We start from the raw sequence: 20,421 nt of genomic DNA, 5'->3' as shown, positions 1-20,421 counted from the left end.
AAAGCTCCAGTGATACTCTCCGGTGTTCACACACCTATCATCGTATCATCTGATGAGTACATCATCACTAAAACTTAGTTTTTCAACCTCTCTGAAAATCTTTGTCTGGTGAAGCCTTTGGTGATCACCCGTGCACAAACCGGACCATCCGGTGAGGCTACCGTACCAGACTTTTACATTTGTACCATTCTCTTGAAAAATTAGTCCGGTGCTCACTCTCACCCACATCGGACCTTCTGGTAAATGAATTTTTTCTGTCTCTACGTTGAAAAGATCCAGTGCTCACATCTACCACACACCAGACTATCCGATGAGGTCAAAAACCCTCACACTGAACTATCTGATGAGTGTAAGCTTCCTACACCGAGACAACGATACAAACTACAATTCTTTTCAACTTTGGTTAGACAAGATCAATATTGCAGTATATAACCATACATTTGCTAACCAACAAAAACAACACAAACTTTAATTACTCATCACACAAAATAAATTAAGACACATCTCAATTTGGTTTCTCATTACATATGTCCAGAGGACGTTCTCTAATTTTCGCATCAAGCAATTCAACTAGTCACCGCATAGACATTGCATCCAAAACAGTTGTAGAATCCTGCTTATGAATGGATAATCAGGTCTTAGTTGCTCTGATTAGGAATTCCTGGGCTTTTGAATGCTCCAGTTAGAGATCCACCTAGCAATAAATTAGTATCTATCTTTCTGTTAGGGATGAAAACCCAAGCAGTAGTTACGAACCATTGCATACAAGCCTGTTCTAAATAACGGCCTTCAAAGTTGCATAGTGCATGCGGGTTGTTTAACTTTCAAGTGACATAAAGAACAAAACATAAAGAAGTTTTAGTACAACGTAAACACGCATCTTATGACCTGAAGAGAAAAAGTCGCTATTTATTGTACAGATATTATTTATTAAACCAGATGGGCATGTATGGCTGTATAGTACTGAGTCTGAATGCGGGTACGGTTGATTGTTGTTGCCACTTCGACTCCCACGATTGGTCCATGGAAATAAGAAGGTTGCTTAGGATTGTCCAGCTGGGTGTCCTTGTTGAGCATCCTAACAACATCCTTCATGTCCGGCCGGTCCTCTGGGTTAGCCTGAACGCATAGGAGCGCAATCTGAATGCACCTTATTATTTCTGCCTCTTGGTTATGTTCCTCAACGCTTAGAGAGTTGTCGATAAGCTGCTTGCAATTTTTGTCTTCCCACAGTCGCCAAGCCTGTTCCAAAAAGAGTAACCTATTTGCCATACGATCTAGTAGATGACATGTGGTACAGGGTATTCAAGAAAATAATTTTTAGTATTTTCTTAAGTACAACAGATTACTCACGTAAGCAATCAGATTTTCCGATCTTTTGTATCGACGGAAACTAGTTGCAACCTTCCTTCCGCTTATTATCTCCAAAACCAAGACCCCGAAGCTAAAAACGTCAGACTTCACTGAGATGCTGTTCGCAGAAAAACACTCAGGCGCCATGTAACCACTGGGAAAGAAAAATAAATAAACACTTAATTCATATAGTTGAAAAAAAAGTAACAGGCAAATAATTAAAATCAACTTCTGGAGCTCCAGCTACCAACTGCGAAGCCTACTTGTTACTTCCCAGTAGCCCTTTTTTTGTCCACTATGTCCCCTAAATCACCTCTTGATCCCTCATCATTTGTGCACTATATTCCCTTTAACTTGTTTGGTATTATGCAAATAACATTTAACAAGCACGAAGCAATTTTGGTAATCCTAGTTGCCACTGATAAAACCAATAGATATTTTCCAGGTGGCATAAAAAATGTTTTCTCTTGCTGATGATAATGGATAAACTAGGCAAGATAAAATGCATCGTGCGGTGTATGCTACATATATCCATCCCTGAAACCTTAGAAATCGTATGTTATCTATGTTCACTTGTCTATGATGCATCTCTATATTATCAAAACTCTGTACCATGCCAATACATAACATAGATACATAGATATATGAGTTGTCAACCCTTACGGTGTTCCCATTGGTATAATAGCCTGTGATTCTGTCGTACTTGAGCTAGACATCCTAGCTATCCCAAAATCAGAAATCTTTGCGTTCATTTGACCATCCAATAGAATGTTACTTGGTTTCAAGTCTCTGTGTACAATGCATGTTTCTGGTTGCGCATAATTTTGAATGTAAAGAAGTCCTTGAGCAATGCCGTCAATGATATTTTGACGTATAGGCCATGTCAGTGATGCCCACTTTGCAACATCTGCAAGTATAATCCAGTTAAATTTATGAATGGTCATATCTAAGCTGTTTAATTTACAGATTGATGGGGGGTGGGGTGTGAGTTTCTTTTGGTGAACATACCTTTGAAAACATCGTCCAAGCTCCTGTTTGGCATGTACTCATAGACAAGTATCTTTTCATCATGTTGCATGCAGCAACCAATCAGCTTGACAAGATTTAAATGTTGAAGTTTTGCTATAAGTCTAATTTCATTTCTGAACTCTTCGAAACCTTGCCATGAATATGCCCCTAATCTTTTGATTGCTGCAACTCCACAAGTTAATTGACCCTGTAGAAAAAGGTACTCGTGTGTGTAAGCAGTTGACTGAGCGTACTGTTCTTCGTGTTTATTAGTTCAATGATGAGGGCAACATCACTGCTCCAACCGTTATTATGAAAGTTTGATGAGTGCGATCTACAGCACAACAATTTTAGTAATATAACTATATATCAAGTAAAGATAAGGATAAGCGTTTGTTATCAGTAGAACGGGCCTTTTGGAGATTTCTTGGGGAAGAGTTTGCTTGGTCGGAATGGAGAGGCACAGAAATACGCATGGTTAGGCCTTTTAGCACTTTTGTACAAACAAAATGGGATGAACAATTGGAATATATGCAATGCATGCATGAAAGAGGAAAATTTAGGAGTTATTATCCTACTTACTATTTAGCCTCTTGACCTACATGTCAGTGAGATATATCGAGTTGCATATCTAAAGCGCTAATGAATGAAGTGGCAAATCATGAATACGGCTGTAATAGAGATTAATTCTTTTCAAAGACCCTACCCCACGAAAATGACTAGAATCTTTGGTGCGGAAAAAAATGTAACATTTTCGAGAACATTTTCATATGTGTTCAGTCAGGGACAATGAGTAGATACTGCCTTTCTTTTTCTCTTTAATTAGAATTATGAGCAGCTTACAATAGCTAGCCCATTTAAGAAAGCCCCTTTACCAAACTCAAATTTCAGACCTAATCCAATGGGACAAAAAATAAGTCTTCTCATGCAACCGCGAGCTTCTTTAAACTGTGTCACCTATTTTCAAGTTATGTGCTTTTACTTCTGTTATGTCTTTGCAGTATCCAATTTTTTTCTCTTTATCACAACTAATATAACAGTTTATTACTTTTCCTCATGTTATTCATCATAAAATAATGTTAATAATGTCCCACATAATTGGGTATACTGTTATAATTAACTTACCCGGTAAACAGGACCAAAAGCTCCTTCGCCAAGTTTCTTTGCTTCTGAGAAATTATCAGTGGCATTTCTTATCTCAGATAGAGTAAAGTGTGAAAATATTGAGCCGATCTCCACGGTCAGTAACCTCGTCCATTCCTCTAGCTCCTTTTGTATATTTGATTCTAGTTTTGTAGTGTAAGTGACTTTAGAAAAGGAGTGCGGAAATAACAACAATAGGAGGAACCATCATTGCTCATTTATGAAAAAAAATAATAACTTGTAGATATTAAAACACACACAATCCATATAAAGTAATTAAGATAAGGCCACTATATATTATACCCAGTAGCAGGACTTGACTACAAATTAGAGAAGGCTATTTGCACAGATGGAACACCAGTATATATTGAAAAACCAAGCTTTATACATAACATACTATAGCGTGCAGAGGACCAAACTAATAATCATTAGCCTAATATTCCCATAAGCTATTGGTTTCATACTTACACCTATGAAGCTTAGAAATTTGAAAAGTGGCTATCTAGTGCCCAGAGGTTGGTGTCAGTGTAGTCTACTTGCGTGAAACTTCACATAAGTACAACAGTATTACTTCATAATTTTCTGACGCAATATTGAGTCCCATCAATTTTTTGCCATCCCTAAAATGGTAAACTTTACCCGCAAAAAATGGTAAACTTTAGGATCATCTAGCATCTTTATTGGATATGTTTTGCTGCCGCACAAGGCGTTTATTTTAAGAAACATGCATTTTTCTTAAAGAATATTTTACTGCTTTTCTTTTGATATTTTGCTGCTGGTGACCACATGCATACCTCTTTTTCTTTCTATGATCCATCGGAGTAGGAATATGAGAATTACGAAAGAGAGAAATGTTGCAACGACGATCAAAGCTTTCTCACTTTTGGTAAGGTGACCTGCACATGATAAAAAGACAAATTAGTTAGATTAAGTTAGGAATATGTATTTATTCATATGGTATGTGATTAACCTCACGAAGTAAGATTTAAGTTCCAAAGGAAATAGGACCAGGAAAAATTCTCTACTAATATATATGCAAATTGTGACAGACATGATTCCTTTGGGAAACCGAACAAAAATGCAGTAGAAAAAATAAATGGAATGTTTTTTTTTTGCGCTTATGGGGTGTGAATATACAAATCTGAGAGTTATATGTGCTAAAGTGAAAAAAGTATTACTAATGGGGAGTTTATGGAATAGAAAAGAGAAAGAATTAAACAGCTTTTAGGTATTACTACCTCCAGTCTGAAAAAGATGCCATCCAAAATGTATGCAATCAAACATTAATTTTTTATTAATATAAAGAAAATTACTTAGCTTTATCACTTAGAAATTATATTAATTGATCTATTATCTATTAAACATTTATCTGGGAGATCTAATGGTTGAAATACAAAGTTGTACCCACGCCTCGAAAAAGAAGATGTTGTCCCCTGCCTTAAAAGAACCATCATACCGTTAATTTTGTAAGGATGAGTTCATCCTTCTAGGTGCTTCTAACAGCTGAAATTCAAAGTTCTAGTCATCTGCCCTATGGTCTCGCACATCAGTGAAAAAAATTCCAGAATTAGAAATTTTATCTCTCTCCAAATATCATTCCACAAGGTTAATTTTCTTTTGAGACCATATTAGCTGTTGGCTGGAGATTGAAGCATGAGGTACTGAGGATTGTGACCGCTGTGGATAGATGTTAGGCATGCAACTAGATTCCGCGGAGCTCGACAAGCACACGGAAGAGCATTGGCTCCAAACTTGCCTACCACTCACACCACCATGGCTTGAAGATCACCCGGACAATCACCACAGTTGGAAACGAAGTCGAGAGAACCCGCTCCATCTCTGTGGCATCTCAGAACAGGATGAGGAAGTCCTCTGGTCCGTGGTGGTGGTCAGTGAAGGCGTCGCAACCATGAAGAACTCTTCTTGCAGTGGCCGGACTTGTGAGACAGAAAGGACGGGTCTCATGCCCCCACCACCGCGACCAAGGCACACGATAGAGTAACCTCTGCTAGGATCAGCTCATCCGAACGTGGCACAATGCATATCTTCATAGCTAGACGGCGCAAAGATGTGGCACATGGAGGTGATGACAGCGGGGTGAGGAGACCATTATTACCGAAATGATTTATTAGGACGTCCTTGTACAGACGGTTCTCTAAAGCTGTATGTGAAAAGATTACCACATATGGTTCCAAACTAGACTCTTATGAGAAAATGAGGAGGAGCCCTAACGTGGTGGGATGCTTTATTAAAGACGGTTGTAAATGAGAATCGTATATGCTATTAATACAAACAGCTCTATATACGAGTTGTCTGTACTAAAAACCAGTAGTACAGATAGCTCCAAAAAGAAACCGTCTCTACTATTAATACAAACAGCTCAACATATGTGACATCGGTAATATTGCCTTAGAACAGGCGGCTCATATTTTGAACTGTATTTATTAATAGGGTGACCCTTAAGTTCTCATGCAACCCTTCAATTCCTTCATAAGCCTTATTCCCCTACATCTTCCACCCCATGCCCACTCGTCCGTACGTCCTCTTCACTCCCGTACACACCCACCCACACGTACCTCACCCTATCTCCACCACTGGCCCATTGCCGACATGGCAACTCCCACTCCACCACCATCTCCAGCCACTCTCCCGGAGCCCCTCACCTCCATCGTCTCCGCTCACTCCCCCAACCACCGCACTTTCATCTGACGATAGTGTAGCTCCGGCGCTGGAGTCTTCCAATGAGTAGCAGTCCTCTAGATCTAGTGGTCCCGGTCCTCCACCGACTTGGACTAGGGGCACTTCATTGATTCGAAGCTGAAGAGAAGGTGCATGAGCTCATAGGAGGAGACAGAGGATGAGGAGGAGGATAGTGGCAGTGACGGAGATGATCACAGCGAGGAGGAGCATGATGGTGACGTGGATAGTGAGGAGTCAAGCGATGATGGCGGCCATGATGACTTCGATGATTAAGACGGGGAGGCGTAGCGGCTTCTTTTGTGGCGATCCGGAGTTGTTCTTTTGCATGCGATCCATAGTTGTTCTTTTGCGCATGTGCAGAAATGATCTAAATGTTTAATTTGCTAATTTTGGTTGTACAATGAATGTTTAGTTAGCTAGCTAGGGTTGAACAGTGAATGTTTAATTTGCTAACTTCGTCAATCCAAAGTTTGTTAAATGCTAGATCTGGTAATTTGCTAAGTTTGTTCTGTTGTTTAGTTGTGAATGTGCATGTGCATGTTTCTGTGAAAAGCTCCAGTTCTGTCTTGCTAAGTTGCTTCCGTTGCATGTGAATATAGAGATTTTTACAGACGGCTCTAAACTAGATCTGCCTGGAAAAATGACATGGGACAGGGGATATACTTTGTTACAGACAGCTCATGGTAGCACAAATGGTTCCAACCATCTGTCATCTGTACTATTAATACAAACACCTGATAGTTGGAGCCCTCTGTAAAAATGCCAATAATACAGATGGCTCTAGTTTGGAACCATCTTTACTATCATCTCCTGCTGCTAAAGCTTGTCTGAAATAGAATAGTGGAGCTCCTTTTTGTACTATAAACAGCTGTTTGAGGAAGAGGTCGACGATTTTGACTAAAATATTGTTAGATTTTGGTGGAAACTTGAAGATTCATTAGCATTTGTTACTCAAAGGTGAGCATTATATTCTAATTTCATTTAGATGATCTAGATTTGGCTTGGAGATCTAGATAGATCTAGTTTTTGTTCATGATCCAGATATAGAATTGTTCTAGGTATTGGATGATACGATGATCTAGATTTGTATTTCAATTTGGTTGAGAGATCAACTATATCTAGATCTAGATGTAGATCTAGATTTTTTTTTATGATGTTCTAGAATTAATTGTTCTAGGTTTATATGATGCTCAAAATATAGATCTAGATTTAATTTTGTATTTCTATAAATAGGTAGCTTTAATATTATTTTTTAGATAAATTAAGGTTTTTTGTTACATGAATTTTATTATAAATGGTTGGCTTTAATTTCTCATTTGTATGATTAATGTATACATGTATTAATATAATGATAATCATTCATTATTTTTGAATTAATTCTCATTTCTAAGGTTAATGCATGCATGCATGCATGGTACCTCTATTTATTTGATGAAAAGGTAGCTAGGTTGCTCTCTTATATTTGGTTAATTTAACATTAATTTACTCCATACATTTTCAGATGAATCATAGTTGAATGCAAGGTTCGTGTACGAACCAAGGGTACTTTGATGGTGTGACGACTTTTCTGATAGTTGCCGAGGAAGATCGTTCGAAGAAAGGTGTTGAATTTATATTTTGTCCTTGTTGTGATTGTAGAAATGAAAGATCTTTTCTCAAGCAAAACACAATCCTACATATCCAAATGCACTTGATTATTAGGGTCTTTAATCCTAATTACACGTGTTGGACCAAACATGGTGAAGAATAGAATGTATTACTTGAAGACATTGGTATCATTGAAGAACCTGAAGTCAACAAAATAGTGGAAGATGATGTAGAAGTTGATGCAGTTAATGATTGTGGTGGTGTAGACGTCGATGATTGTGGTGCTGCAGAAGTTGATTATTATGGTGGTGCATACGAGGATGATATGTTGGACCAATGTTCTGCGATACAGATATGAACTTAAGTACTCAGAGAGAGTTTAATAAATTCTTGTCCTTGATCGAGGACTTGGAGAAACCGTTGTTCTCTAGTTGCAAGCTGGAATACACAAAGCTGTCATCTATGCTTGAACTACTTAAATGGAAAGGAAGCTATGGATGGTCAGACACAAGTTTCAAAGTTCTATTAGGCCTCATATCGGACATACTTCCGGATGGAAACGAGTTTCCCACAAACACATACGAAGCAAAGAAGGTTCTTTGTTAATTTTGGTTGGAGGTAGAAAGAATACATGCATGTCTGAATGACTATATCCTCTATCGTAAAGACCTATCAGACTTGCATTCATATTCAGTATGCAAATCATCTTGATACAAGTGTAATAGTCAATTGAATTACGACGAGGTGAAGAAAGGAATTCCTGCTAATGTGGTGTGTTATCCATCTATAATTCCATGTCCAAAGCTTTGTTTGTGAATCCAGAAGCGACCAAATTACTGTGTTAGCGCTCAGAAGGCCATAAGCAAGATGGAAAGCTAAGACACCCCCTCAATTCTCCACAGTGGAGAAATATTGACATGCTCTGCTACGGTATGGAACCGAGGAATATAAGGTTTGTGATAAGCATGGACAGAATGAATCCTTTTGGGAATATGAGCGTGAACGGATGAGAATGGAGATCTACGTTGAGCTCGAAGAAAGAATGTAACAAAAGATGGTAGAAAAGATGGAACAACGAGTCAAATTGCGAGTACGGGCTATCAGGTAGTAGGGTGCAACCACAACACTATAATCTCCACAAGCTCGGTACCGGAGTAGCTGTGCATCTGCGCAACTTGGCAATCCCGATAAAATCCTCCATCCAGAAGACTTCCTTACCAGCGAATCTCTTGATGAACCCCCTATCGACGGCAAGCCACAAGAGATCCTTAGTGACAGATTCCCTATTGACGACATAGAGGAGACCACAAAGTGCAAGCTCCTACTACCCACCATTGTTGGCTCTGATCCCATCATTGAGGTTGGCACGGGCTTAGCATTCCCATGCGGTAGAGAACAGATGATTCACATAATTCCTCTACAGCCTGTTATGCTAGGGTATCAGTGGACATAGTATATGAAAATTGCACATCCTTCTGCCTCCTATTCCCCTAGAGGACAGCATGACGACACTCGGGGACTCTGTCCACTCCATCATCCAATGGCCAAAGAAGTTCGCATCCCTGGTTGCCCCTCCATTGCCTCCACAGCCTTGACGACCGTCATCTCCAGTACGCAATGACAACAACTTCTCTTTCGTCATGGCGCGCCAATTGTCAAATCTTCTTCTACACCACATGAGCAACAATTGTCCAATAAATATAGCCAACAGTCCACCAAAACAAGACCTCTTAGAAAGCGTAAAACTAGGAAATAGTCGGCCAATGAGGCAGAAGAAGTACCCCTTTCACACACCTATACGGAAGGCCAGCCATTGGTGACATAGAAAGAATTAGAGAGCATGGGCTGGACAAGTACAACTCTGCATGCAATTTACATGAGGATGTGCAATGAGGAGAAACACCTTCTCCTTGATTTAGTGTCAAGTACCAGTGGAAACATTTCCTCCAACAAATTAAGTGCAACCTTCGTGGTTGGCTTCGACGATTTATTCCTCCTCTACTATTGTAACTCCCTCGACGTTAGCCTAGTGAGATGCTGGATCCTGTAAGTGTTTTTAATCATGGTCTATGCTTACTGTGCTGCCTAACTCATTGATATGCTCTTTCATTAACATTGCTCTTATGTGTAGACGTATGATTCAAGAAGTCAGGAGGGAGAATCCAAAAATCGGATTCCTCGACCCACAGGTCATTTGCGGCGTAATGATCATTAACAATCCAATGGAGGTTGAGGATTACATCGTGAGAGCCATGCCCATGCTCTGTGGAATGAACGACCTCATTCTTCTATCGTATAACTATAGTGACCATTGGATGCTAGTTTGTATCTTTCCACAGAATCAACATTGCATATACTTCGACTCAAGGGAGTACGACCAAGATAGGTATCAAAGTTTGATAGAATTGCTGAGAAGGGTGTTCGCGAAGTATGTTTCAAAGAGTGGCCTTGTACGAGATTGAAAAATCCAGGGTGAACCACTAGCATAAGTTTCCAATAATAAATCCTCCATCACACTACAGAAATATACCGTTGTAATATGCATTCCATAGATCTAAATTTATCTTGCACATAAATTTCTACAGTTCCATAAGCAGCTGTAGGGCAATAACCTCTGTGGATACTATGTTGCCAAATATATGATGGAAATAGTTGGTTCTAGTCCACGAACATATCCGCAAGTTAGTGTCATTGTAGTATATAAAATGTATTTTCATTGTTGTGTTTTCATTGTGCAAAACTATTTTAATTTTCTTGTACAGACATATAAATTTTCTACAAATATGCTCAACGTTGATGCATTCACGAGTGTTCAAAGATTACTCATCCATTTCATACTTACTGAGATCTTAAAAGGAGAATGACAAATTTTGTGATCGCAACAACTTTATGCCATAAAAATATCTTGCACGTAAAGATTTGCCTTCTTAAAGGCTGCACTAAATCATTTCTCTATTTTTGCTTAGTTTGGTTATCTTATATGTTTTATTTTGGTTACTTATTTTTGCTTCAATGCTTGCAACTCCTGAAACAACTGAGTAAACTGAGTGGATAAACAATTGTTATTCTATGTTGTTGTAGCAAAAATGGCCCTATTAGGCCATGATTGTAATTTTGGTGATTAATGACAACATGGTCAATGTGACTAACATGTTTATCAAGAATATACGTTAGTAGGTCTCATGGATGCAATACATGAAAAAGCCACCGTAGTCGAGACAAAGTTGGACTGAATTGGAGAAGTTCTAGGAAGATTTGCCTCACCAGATGGTCTGGTGCTCTGGGTGTTGAACTCACCAGAGCATATTTGACAAAGCAGAGAAAGGCTTGAAGAACTCACCAGAAGGTCTAGTGATCAGAGAAGATACACACTGTAGCTTTTTGTCCAGAGAAGGTTGCAACCATTGAAGTTGAAGATCAAAGCACCGTATGGTCTGGTGATCAATGTGTTGCACACATTAGATAATGAATAGTGCAAAGAGACAGAACAAAGTTTAACGCATCGAATGGTCCGGTGATGAAGGCTGTGCATACCAAAGTATTATTTCCAAATGGCTCGATTGGCTGAGCTGTTGGGTTGACAACTTTTCTGAGCCGTTGGGTTAACGGCTAATGCGCGGGTTTGAGACTATAAATACCCCTCTACTCAGTCATTTGAAGGTGTGACATGTTGCTGGAGTCCAGAAAAGTTCATGTAAACCTGAGAAGACATCTAAGCCACCAAAGTGCTTAATGTGATTGTTCAAGGCAATTAAGCACAAGATTAGTGAGTAATTAGTGCTTAAAAGCCTAGAGAGAGTGTTGCTAGGTGATTGCTGTCTAGAGAGTGGATCAAGGAGTGATCCAACCTTGTACCAAGTGGTACGCCGGCACCTTGGAGTCTTGGTGACTCGTCGGCAAGCTTGTTGACCCTCCGACTTGGTGTGGAGCGGCGAGGAGAAGATTGTGCGGGGACGCGAAGACCCTTGCCCTGGTGGCTCAAGCTCCGAAGTGATCATGGTGGCAAAGAACCGGAGGAGAGGCTAGTGGTGAGACCTTGCCTTAGTAGCTTGGTAGCTTATCCGGGTGGAGACCTTGTCTTTGTAACCTTGTGGCTCAGGAGTTGTGACCGGGTGCTGACCGAGAACATATCCTTGATGGAGCTCTAATGTGGATTAGGGATGGCATTCATGCCATCGATTCTACGGAAAAAATCTTTTTGTTGAGTTTACTCTCTCTACCATATTTACGTTTCTGCATTTACATTCTTATAATTTATTTTCTTAGATATGTTACAAGTGCTTTGATCAGTAGAGTAGATACACTAGATAAACCTAGAGCACATCTAAATAGAAATTGATATAGGTTTATCTTGTGTAGTTTTTGAAGCTGAAATAATTTTAAATGTCCTAATTCACCCCCTCTTAGGATGTGACCGATCCCTTCAATTGGTATCAGAGCTAGGGCTCACATCTAGCTCTACAATTTGTGTTAGAGCTTCACACCTTTCACAAGGTTTTGCCAATTCAAGTGAAATTTGAGCTTTAGTCTCATTGTGATCGGTTAGGCTTCACCACCTAATGAGTTGTGACGTTTGGGGTTAAGATGGATTCCTATAGTGCTCTACTTTTCGATGACACAAATTTTCCACGTTAAAAAATTCTAATGACTTGTTATTTGCAAGCTCGAGGGTTGGATGTTTGGAGAGTCACCGAGGATGGGATGAAACCTCGTATCGCCAATAAGGAGAGGCAATTAGATGCATTGGCTAAGATTATCCTTTTATCATCTATATGTGTTGATGCATTTAATCGTGTTTATTCTCTCACCAATGCACATAATATTTTATTTAGTCTCATTGAAATACATGAAGGCAGAAATGATGTGCATAATAAGAAATATCATATGCTTGTTACCAAGCTTAATGGCATCAAGCAACTACCCCATGAAAACACTAATGATATGTATTCTCATTTGAATATTCTTGTTAATGAGATCAATGGTTTAGATTTGACTCTAATTGAAGATGATCAAGTGGTGAGAAGAATACTTCAAGCTCTTCTTCTGAAGTACAAGTTGATAGTCTCCATCATCTACGACAACAATGACATCAAGAAGATGACTCCAAGTCAAATGCTCGGCAAGATTACCGCCCATGAGATGACAATGAACATGGGGGTGGAAGCTTCTTCCTCATCCGACACCAAGAATCTTACTCTCACAAGAAAGCAAGCTCAATACCAACACATGAAGGCAAGGATGAGGAGACAAGAGCAAAAGTCAAGCTCAAGCAAAGATGATGGTGATCAAGATGAAGAGAGCTATGAAGATGATGATCAAAACACATCAAATAATGAAGAAATTGATCCTGAGATGACTAAGCTCTTCTTAAAGTTAGAGAAGAATATGAAGAGGATCAATGCCAAGGTTGATCATCATATCTCCATTGAATACTTGGTCAACACAATTGATCATATCAAGAAGGAGAAGAAAAAGACCAAGAACAAGAGAGAGACAAGGGGAAGAGTTAAGGCATTCGTAAGCATAGGAAGATGGGTGAGCGACGATGAAGAGTCAAGCTCAAGTGATGAAAGATTCACCATGCTCCCCTCCAAGAAAAGCTCTTTTTCAAGGTCGTCATCATACAAGTCGTCATCGCCATAAGTGCCTTATGGCCAAAGGTATGGATAGCGATGTAAGTGATGATGAATCCGATGAGAATTCTTCCTCTTATGATGAACTCCTTCATTTGATCAATGAGAAACAAAGGGCCCTTATGAAACAATCAAAAGAGCTTAAGAAATTCAATGCACTTAATGATATTCATGGTACCTTTGTTTCTAATTATGAACAATTATTAAGCAAATTCAATTTGTTAAACAAGGAGCATGATGAGCTTAAGGATAAATTTAAGTGTATTGAATCTCAAACTAAAGTCCTTTTGAAATAATCTACCTCTCTATTTAATTTTAACCCTAAGGTAGATGCTTCTACTTCTTGTGATGATTTAATTGATATATCATGCTCACCCCTTTGAAATGAGAAATGCATTGAGAATATTTTTGTAGAATCATCTAACAAACTTATTGCACAAGAGAATGATGAGCTTAAGCAAGAAGTAGAGAAGCTCAAGAAGGACTCGATGAGTTTAAAGGGCAAAGGACATATCCATCCTCCTCAAGATAACCGTACTTTCATGGTGAAGAAGCTTGCAGAGGGGTCCATCGTGACATACTTTAAATACCATTAAGAAGGCCACAAGTACTTCCAATGCAAATAAGTGAAGAAGGAGATCAAGGAGAAGAAGAAGATAGCGAACCTCTCCAACAAGACCTCCAACCTCTACACCAAGCCCAACTACAAGATCAAGATCAAGAGCAACCACTACAAGCTCAAGAAGAATGACAATGACAAGGTGGTTGCACACATGATTTGGAGAACGGATTGAAGGTGGAACCAACCCATTTGTGTGTCCAAGAAAGTCATTACTAACATGAAGTGGCCCCAATCAGTTTGGGTTCCAAAGAAGACTTGAAGCCCGAAGTGGCTATGGGGATTTTGAGACTTGGCTCACAAGATAAAGTGAAGGTTAAAGCAACAAAGTCAAGTATACAAGTTTGGGCTTTTTGATGAAAATCATGATCATCATATACCCAAATCTCCATCCAAAGAAAAAGGGGTAAATGGTAGCTAGACTTATGTTCATGCATTTTGTTTCTTGCTTCTAACTTATTTAGCTCATCTAGGATTGCATATGCTTATTTCAATTTATCGCAATGCCTAGTGTAGATTTTCATATGATAGACTGCTTGTGTTTATCTCTAACCCATAAGCAACCTACATGGTTTATTAGTTGTAGATTCTTTTCTTGGCACTAGTTTTTACAATTGGTATCTTTCATATGCCATGATTCAATCTATAGGATAAATCCCCATTGTTATCAATAATAACTCCATATATATCCCACAAGTATTCAACACTTGTATGCACACATTTAGGGGGAGTATATCCTATATGTTGTGATTTTGAAACTAACATGTATTTCTAATGACATCTTTTATAGTCTCATAGAGCAATCAACATGTCCCCGAAGGTATGCAATGCTTAAATACTTCAATTGGTATCATTGTCAAATCTTGTATTTATTTAAGCCACCTTCATGCATAATATAGCTTAAACTTCCTATCTTAACATATTATCTAGTTGTGCATATATTTCTTTCTCATCATATGTATATATACATATAAGGGGAGTTTAGACTATATTATATGAGTTTCATAAATTATGATCCATATGCTTTCATAGCCTACAATTGGTATCATTCATTTACAATGATGTATATACAATTATTATCCTTGTATTGGATAATGATTTTTTAAGCTCTCTCCCATATACTCTAATATTTTTTTCTTTAGTTTAACATGTGTTTATAGCTCTTTTTGGAAGATTGTTGACAAAGGGAGAGAAGTTTGATGACCAAAGTAAGATGAAAGAAAGATGAACAATACGAGAAGATTGTAGCAACAAGTAAGACATCTAGGAATACCAAAGTTGACAAAGGGGAGAAAAAAAGATGCTAGGCACCTAGATTGACAAAAGAGAAGCTCTTGCATAAGTCATTCAAGGGAGATAGTAGCAATGGAGAAAGGGAGAGCCACAACAAAGAGGGACTAAGTGGTAAGAAAATGCATCCAAGCAATGTGGTAAGACTTTGTGCTCACTTATGATTTTTATATTTGGTATTATTTATTATTTGCCATTTTCTTTGGTTATGTTGTCATCAACTATCAAAAATGGGAAGATTGTAGCGAAAATGGTCCTATTAGGTCATGATTGTGATTTTAGTGATTAATGACAACATAGTCAATGTGACTAACATGTTTGTCAAGAATATATGTTATATGTCTCATGGATGCAATACATGAAGAAGCCATCACAGTCGAAACAAAGTTAGACTGAATTAGAGAAGTTTCAGGAAGATTTGCCTCACCGGATAGTCCAGTGCTCTGGGTGTTGAACTCACTGGAGCATATTTGACAAAGGGAAGAGAGGCCTGAAGAACTCATCGGAACATCCAGTGATCAGAGAAGATACACACTAGAGAATTTTGTCCAAGGAAGGTTGCAGCCATTGAAGTTAAAGATCAAAGCACCGGATGGTCCGGTGATGAATGTGTTGCACACACCGGATAATGAACAGTGCAAAGAGGCAGAATAAAGTTTAACGCATCGGATGGTCTGGTGATGAAGGCTGTGCACACCGGAGTATTATTTCCAAAGATGGTTGCATTGGCTCGGTTGGCTAAAGTCAACTCACCGGATAGTCCGGTGATGAAGTGATGTGCACCGAATGTTTACACCAGAGCAATTTACACAGAGAGGATGCAGTTGGTTCAGATGCTAAGTATATACTCACTGGATAGTCCGGTGATAGAGATGAAGTATACATCGGTGTGTCCGGTGTTCATAGAGGCTTGAGTGGGGTTTCAACGACTAATTTGTGCGAGAGTACTCACCGAATGATCCGGTGTTAGTACAATTGTTCTCACCAGATTATCCGGTGTTAACAATTTTTCTGAGCCGTTGGGTTAATAGCTAGTGCGCGGGTTTGAGGCTATAAATAACCCTCCACTCAGTCATTTGAAGGTGTGGCATGCTACTGAAGTCCAAAGAAGTTCATATAAACCTGAGAAGACATGTAAGCCACCAAAGTGCTTAATGTGATTGTTCAAGGCGATTAAGCACAAGATTAGTGAGTGATTAGTGCTTAAAGGTCTAGAGAGAGTGTTGCTAGATGATTGCTGCTTAGAGAGTGGATCAAGGAGTGATCCAACCTTGTACCGAGTGGTACGCATGTACCTTGGAGTCTTGGTGACTCGCCGATAAGCTTTTGACCCTCTGACTTGGTGTGGAGCGGCAACGAGAAGATTTTGCGGGGACACGGAGATCCTTCCCTTGGTGGCTGAAGCTCTGAAGTGATCATAGTGGTAAGGAACAGGAATAGAGGCTAGTGGTGAGACCTTGCCTTTGGTGGCTTGATGGCTCATCCGGGTGGAGGCCTTGTCTTTTGTGACTTGGTGGCTCAAGAGCCGTGATCGGGTGTCGACCGGGAGCATATTCTTGATGGAGCTCCAACGTAGACTAGGGATGACATTCATACCATCGATTTCACGGAAAAAAATTCTTGTGTCGAGTTTGCTCTCTCTAACTTATTTATGTTTCCGTATTTACATTCTTGCAATTTACCTTCTTAGATAGGTTGTAAGTATTTTGATCAATAGAGTAGACACACTATATAACCTAGAGCACATCTAGATAGAAATTGATATAGGTTTATCTTGTGTAGTTTTATAACTGAAATAGTTCTAAGTGTCCTAATTCACCCCCTTTTCTTAGGACGTCGCCGATCCCTTCAGTTATCCTTAAGTACGTTAGATATTTTATGGACTTGTATGCCATCTATTTAACTTGTGAATATGTTAGGGACCAGTTGTGACATTGAAACATGCATGTGATATTTGATTTGTGTATGAACTCTTGAATAAAGATGTTTAATCTGTGTATGACTTATGTATGTGTTGGATTGTTTGATGAATCTGTTTGATCTGTTGTTTGCATATAGTTGTGTAAATTTAGTATTGCATAATGATTCTACATATGGCTCCAGACTACAATCATCTGTATTAATCTCATATCACAGATGGCTCCAGACTGGAGCTGCCTGGACTATTATATAATCACAGACGTTTCTAGTATGTAACCGTCTATACTAATCGAATAGTCCAGATGGATCCAGACTAGAGCTGTCTGGATTATTCTATAATCATAGACGGCTCCAGTATAGAACCATATGTACTGATCAAATAGTCCAGATGTATCTAGACTAGAGTCGTTTGGACTATTCAATTAGTACATATAGTTTCATACGGTAGCCATCTGTGATTATACAATTGTCTAGATAGTTCTAATCTAGACTTTTCTGTATAAATTATTTGTACAAACTATTTTGCTACATATGGTTAAAAAATATCCTGTACGGAGATTCTGAACCGTGTGTACAAATGTTTATGTAGCAGTGGACATAGGAGGAAGGTGATTCTGGTTACGCCGTTGCTCAGATGGAAGGAGCCTCGTATGACTTGGCAGTGGAGTGTGAACTCGCCGACCACACTGTAGGCGAAGTTGAAGAGGCGACCTCGAACTGGCTGGCAGACGGTGACGGTGACCAGTGAGGAGGGGGTGGTGTTTCAGCGGCCGGTGGTAGGTGACGGCGACAGATGTGGCAACTTGACGGTGTTATCCGTGTGGTGGGACCGCGCAGTCGAGGCGTTTTGTCAACGGCGCTTCCTCGAGACGACCTACTGCCAGCCCTCACCATCTAGTGCAGGACGCTGAGGCCGGTGCACACCAAAACAGAGGCGTTGCGGCGCGGCGCCAGAGCCGAATGCGGCGGTAGGGCGGTCTGGACAGTGTGCTACACGGCATGCGTCATCCGTGAATCCACTGGTCCCAACCGCTGGGATGAGTGGCGAGGCGATGAGTGGCGCTGTGAATTGATCATGATTCCCTTACCTTTGGCCATCCGAAGGAAGGAAGACCGGCCTACGTTAGGAGGCAGCAACCAAGCCGGCAGATATCTGCTAGGCCCGGAGGGGCTGGCACCCTTCAAGTAGAACGGAGTTGCATGGGGCTTTAGGGTGGGACGTCACTGCTACGGGGCGGCAGAGTCGTGGGCCTAGGTGGATGGGTATGGTTGGGGAAATAAATTCTATAGATCCTCTCCTCTAGGATGATACATGTTCATTCTTTCTCTCCTTTTTATGCAAATTGTTTCATTGGGTCTCACAAACGGTTGCATATGTATTTAAAAAAAATATTGCATGGTCTTTAGAATTATTATATATGTTTGCTTTCATATGCTGCATATGTCTTGCAAAAATTATTGATTTAGTCTTTCAAAATTATAGCATTGGTCTTCTATTGCATAAGCCAAAAAAAAAGTTACATGATGTCTTTCAATTGATTTGGTTTTGCAAATTGCTGATATAAATCTTTTAAATTGTTGCAAGCATATATATTATATGAAAGGAAAAAATGTAGATTACAGTTAATAAATTGAAAGGAATAAGAAAACGAAAATAAAAGAGGTGGGAGCAGAAGATGGTGGTGATGGAGAAGGTGTGCTACTTAATGAAGCGGTGAATGTTCAGCAGATAGAGGCCGGAGGAAATAACAGACACATGTGCGGTGGACACAGACCCCTCTAAATATGACGTCTCCGGGGAATGAAGTGGTGAATTTCCAGCACATAGAGAGCAGAGATGCATGTGGTAGTCTGTCTACTGTATAAATTTATAGTATTTATACACGTCTTTAAGTATATACGTTAGCAAGTTTTGCATAATGGTGACGGTGGAATTTGCATGCTTTCAAAAAACATGATATTTTTGTAAATAAAATCAAGATAAGTGCATAAATACTATAAATCTAAACCTGGAATAGGATTAATGATACGTACGCACGTTTAGGCATGTTGAGCTTGAGCGTCTCCTTGGTCTCCTCGAAGAAGAGCTCTTTCTCGAACCGCAGGTTACACCACACGCCAAGAATCCTCCCGCCGACACGGTGATCACCGCTGGAAGTGGTAAACTTACCCGGTATCCTCGAGACGAGGTCGGCGAGGCATTTCCGGCAAAGATCCTTCTGGTCGTTCTTGGGGTCAGGCCTACACTGCACCAGCCCGTACACGATACTCACCCCCTCTTCTCCGAACCACGACTCCCCCGTCGCGTACAGTTTAGAGTTCCACGCGAGCTGGGCAGTCTGGTTGATCAGGTCCTGGACGCATTCGCCGTAACGCGCGCCAGCACCGCCGGTACCGTTCACGTAGTTCATGTTCGACGCGACCCATGCCGGCCTGTTGGAATGGTCGTTATAGAGGAACTCGTCGCCGGAGAAGCTGAACATGAGCTGGTCGTAGTAGATGGTGACGTCCTTGTAGAACGGGCAGATGAAGCGGTTGGTGATAGCGTCCTTGATGGTCTGGTTGAGACTGTCGGCGCAGGCGGCGCCGGTGTAGTCCCCGCGGCAAAGCACGAAGCCGTACACCGAGCCAACATTGTTGGAGGCGAAGTAGGTGCCCGGAGCGCTGACACTCTTCAAGAGGCTGTCGGCAAGACTGGTGAGGTTGCCGTAGTAGCTGTCGCCGACCTTGTACTGGCGAGTTTGCGCACAGCAGTCGTAGTATAGCGGGTTCACCCTCGTCGTCATGTTCTCGTGGTTGTCGCATCCATGTGCTACCGCCGTCGATGGAAGGACCACGGCCGTGAGGACGACCAGGAGGAGGGGCTGCATGGGGGTGAAGAGCATTTTTAGAGCCCGGAGCTTAGTTTCAAGTTTTCACAAGGTGCTACTGCTCTATGATTATATACGTATATATGGCTCTTAATTAGCCTCTTGCTTTTGCATTTCGCTGGTTGATTATGTTTGTAGGTGGCGTGCCCGGTGGGAAGAAGAACTGATCGATTTAAGTAATACCCACTAGTTGATTCTAAACTGTTTTATGTGAAGAATTTCATGTCTCCGTCGATGGACCATTTCTTCTAGCATAGACGACAGACCATCAGTATAACAGACAAATCTATCGGAGACG

At 40.3% G+C, this 20,421-nt stretch overlaps 1 protein-coding gene across 1 annotated transcript; it reads right to left on the bottom strand.

Annotated features, from left to right (window-relative positions):
* Positions 1 to 810: 810 nt before the first annotated feature.
* On the bottom strand, positions 811 to 20,185 carry LOC133909956 (cysteine-rich receptor-like protein kinase 10). The gene is made up of 7 exons (XM_062352482.1): positions 19,292 to 20,185; positions 4,299 to 4,400; positions 3,487 to 3,647; positions 2,362 to 2,569; positions 2,017 to 2,260; positions 1,354 to 1,507; positions 811 to 1,242 (listed from the first exon to the last, which is right to left on the bottom strand). The coding sequence occupies exons 1-7, from the start codon at positions 20,136 to 20,138 to the stop codon at positions 931 to 933; spliced, it is 2,028 nt and encodes a 675-aa protein (XP_062208466.1). The 5' UTR covers positions 20,139 to 20,185; the 3' UTR covers positions 811 to 930.
* Between the last annotated feature and the right edge of the window lie 236 nt (positions 20,186 to 20,421).

This window comes from Phragmites australis, chromosome 2 (assembly GCF_958298935.1).
Source record: "Phragmites australis chromosome 2, lpPhrAust1.1, whole genome shotgun sequence".
Lineage (NCBI taxonomy): Eukaryota > Viridiplantae > Streptophyta > Magnoliopsida > Poales > Poaceae > Phragmites > Phragmites australis.
The sequence above is the reverse complement of the archived record's forward strand: the minus strand, read 5'-3'. Positions and strand labels throughout refer to the sequence as shown.

Excerpts from the sequence above, each read along its gene's own strand:
- LOC133909956 (XM_062352482.1), bottom strand. The coding sequence starts at position 20,138 with ATGCTCTTCACCCCCATGCAGCCCCTCCTCCTGGTCGTCCTCACGGCC. Across the intron at positions 2,261-2,361 it reads CTTGGACGATGTTTTCAAAG|ATGTTGCAAAGTGGGCATCA; the intron begins GTATGTTCACCA and ends TTATACTTGCAG. Across the intron at positions 1,508-2,016 it reads ATTATACCAATGGGAACACC|TGGTTACATGGCGCCTGAGT; the intron begins GTAAGGGTTGAC and ends TTTCTTTCCCAG.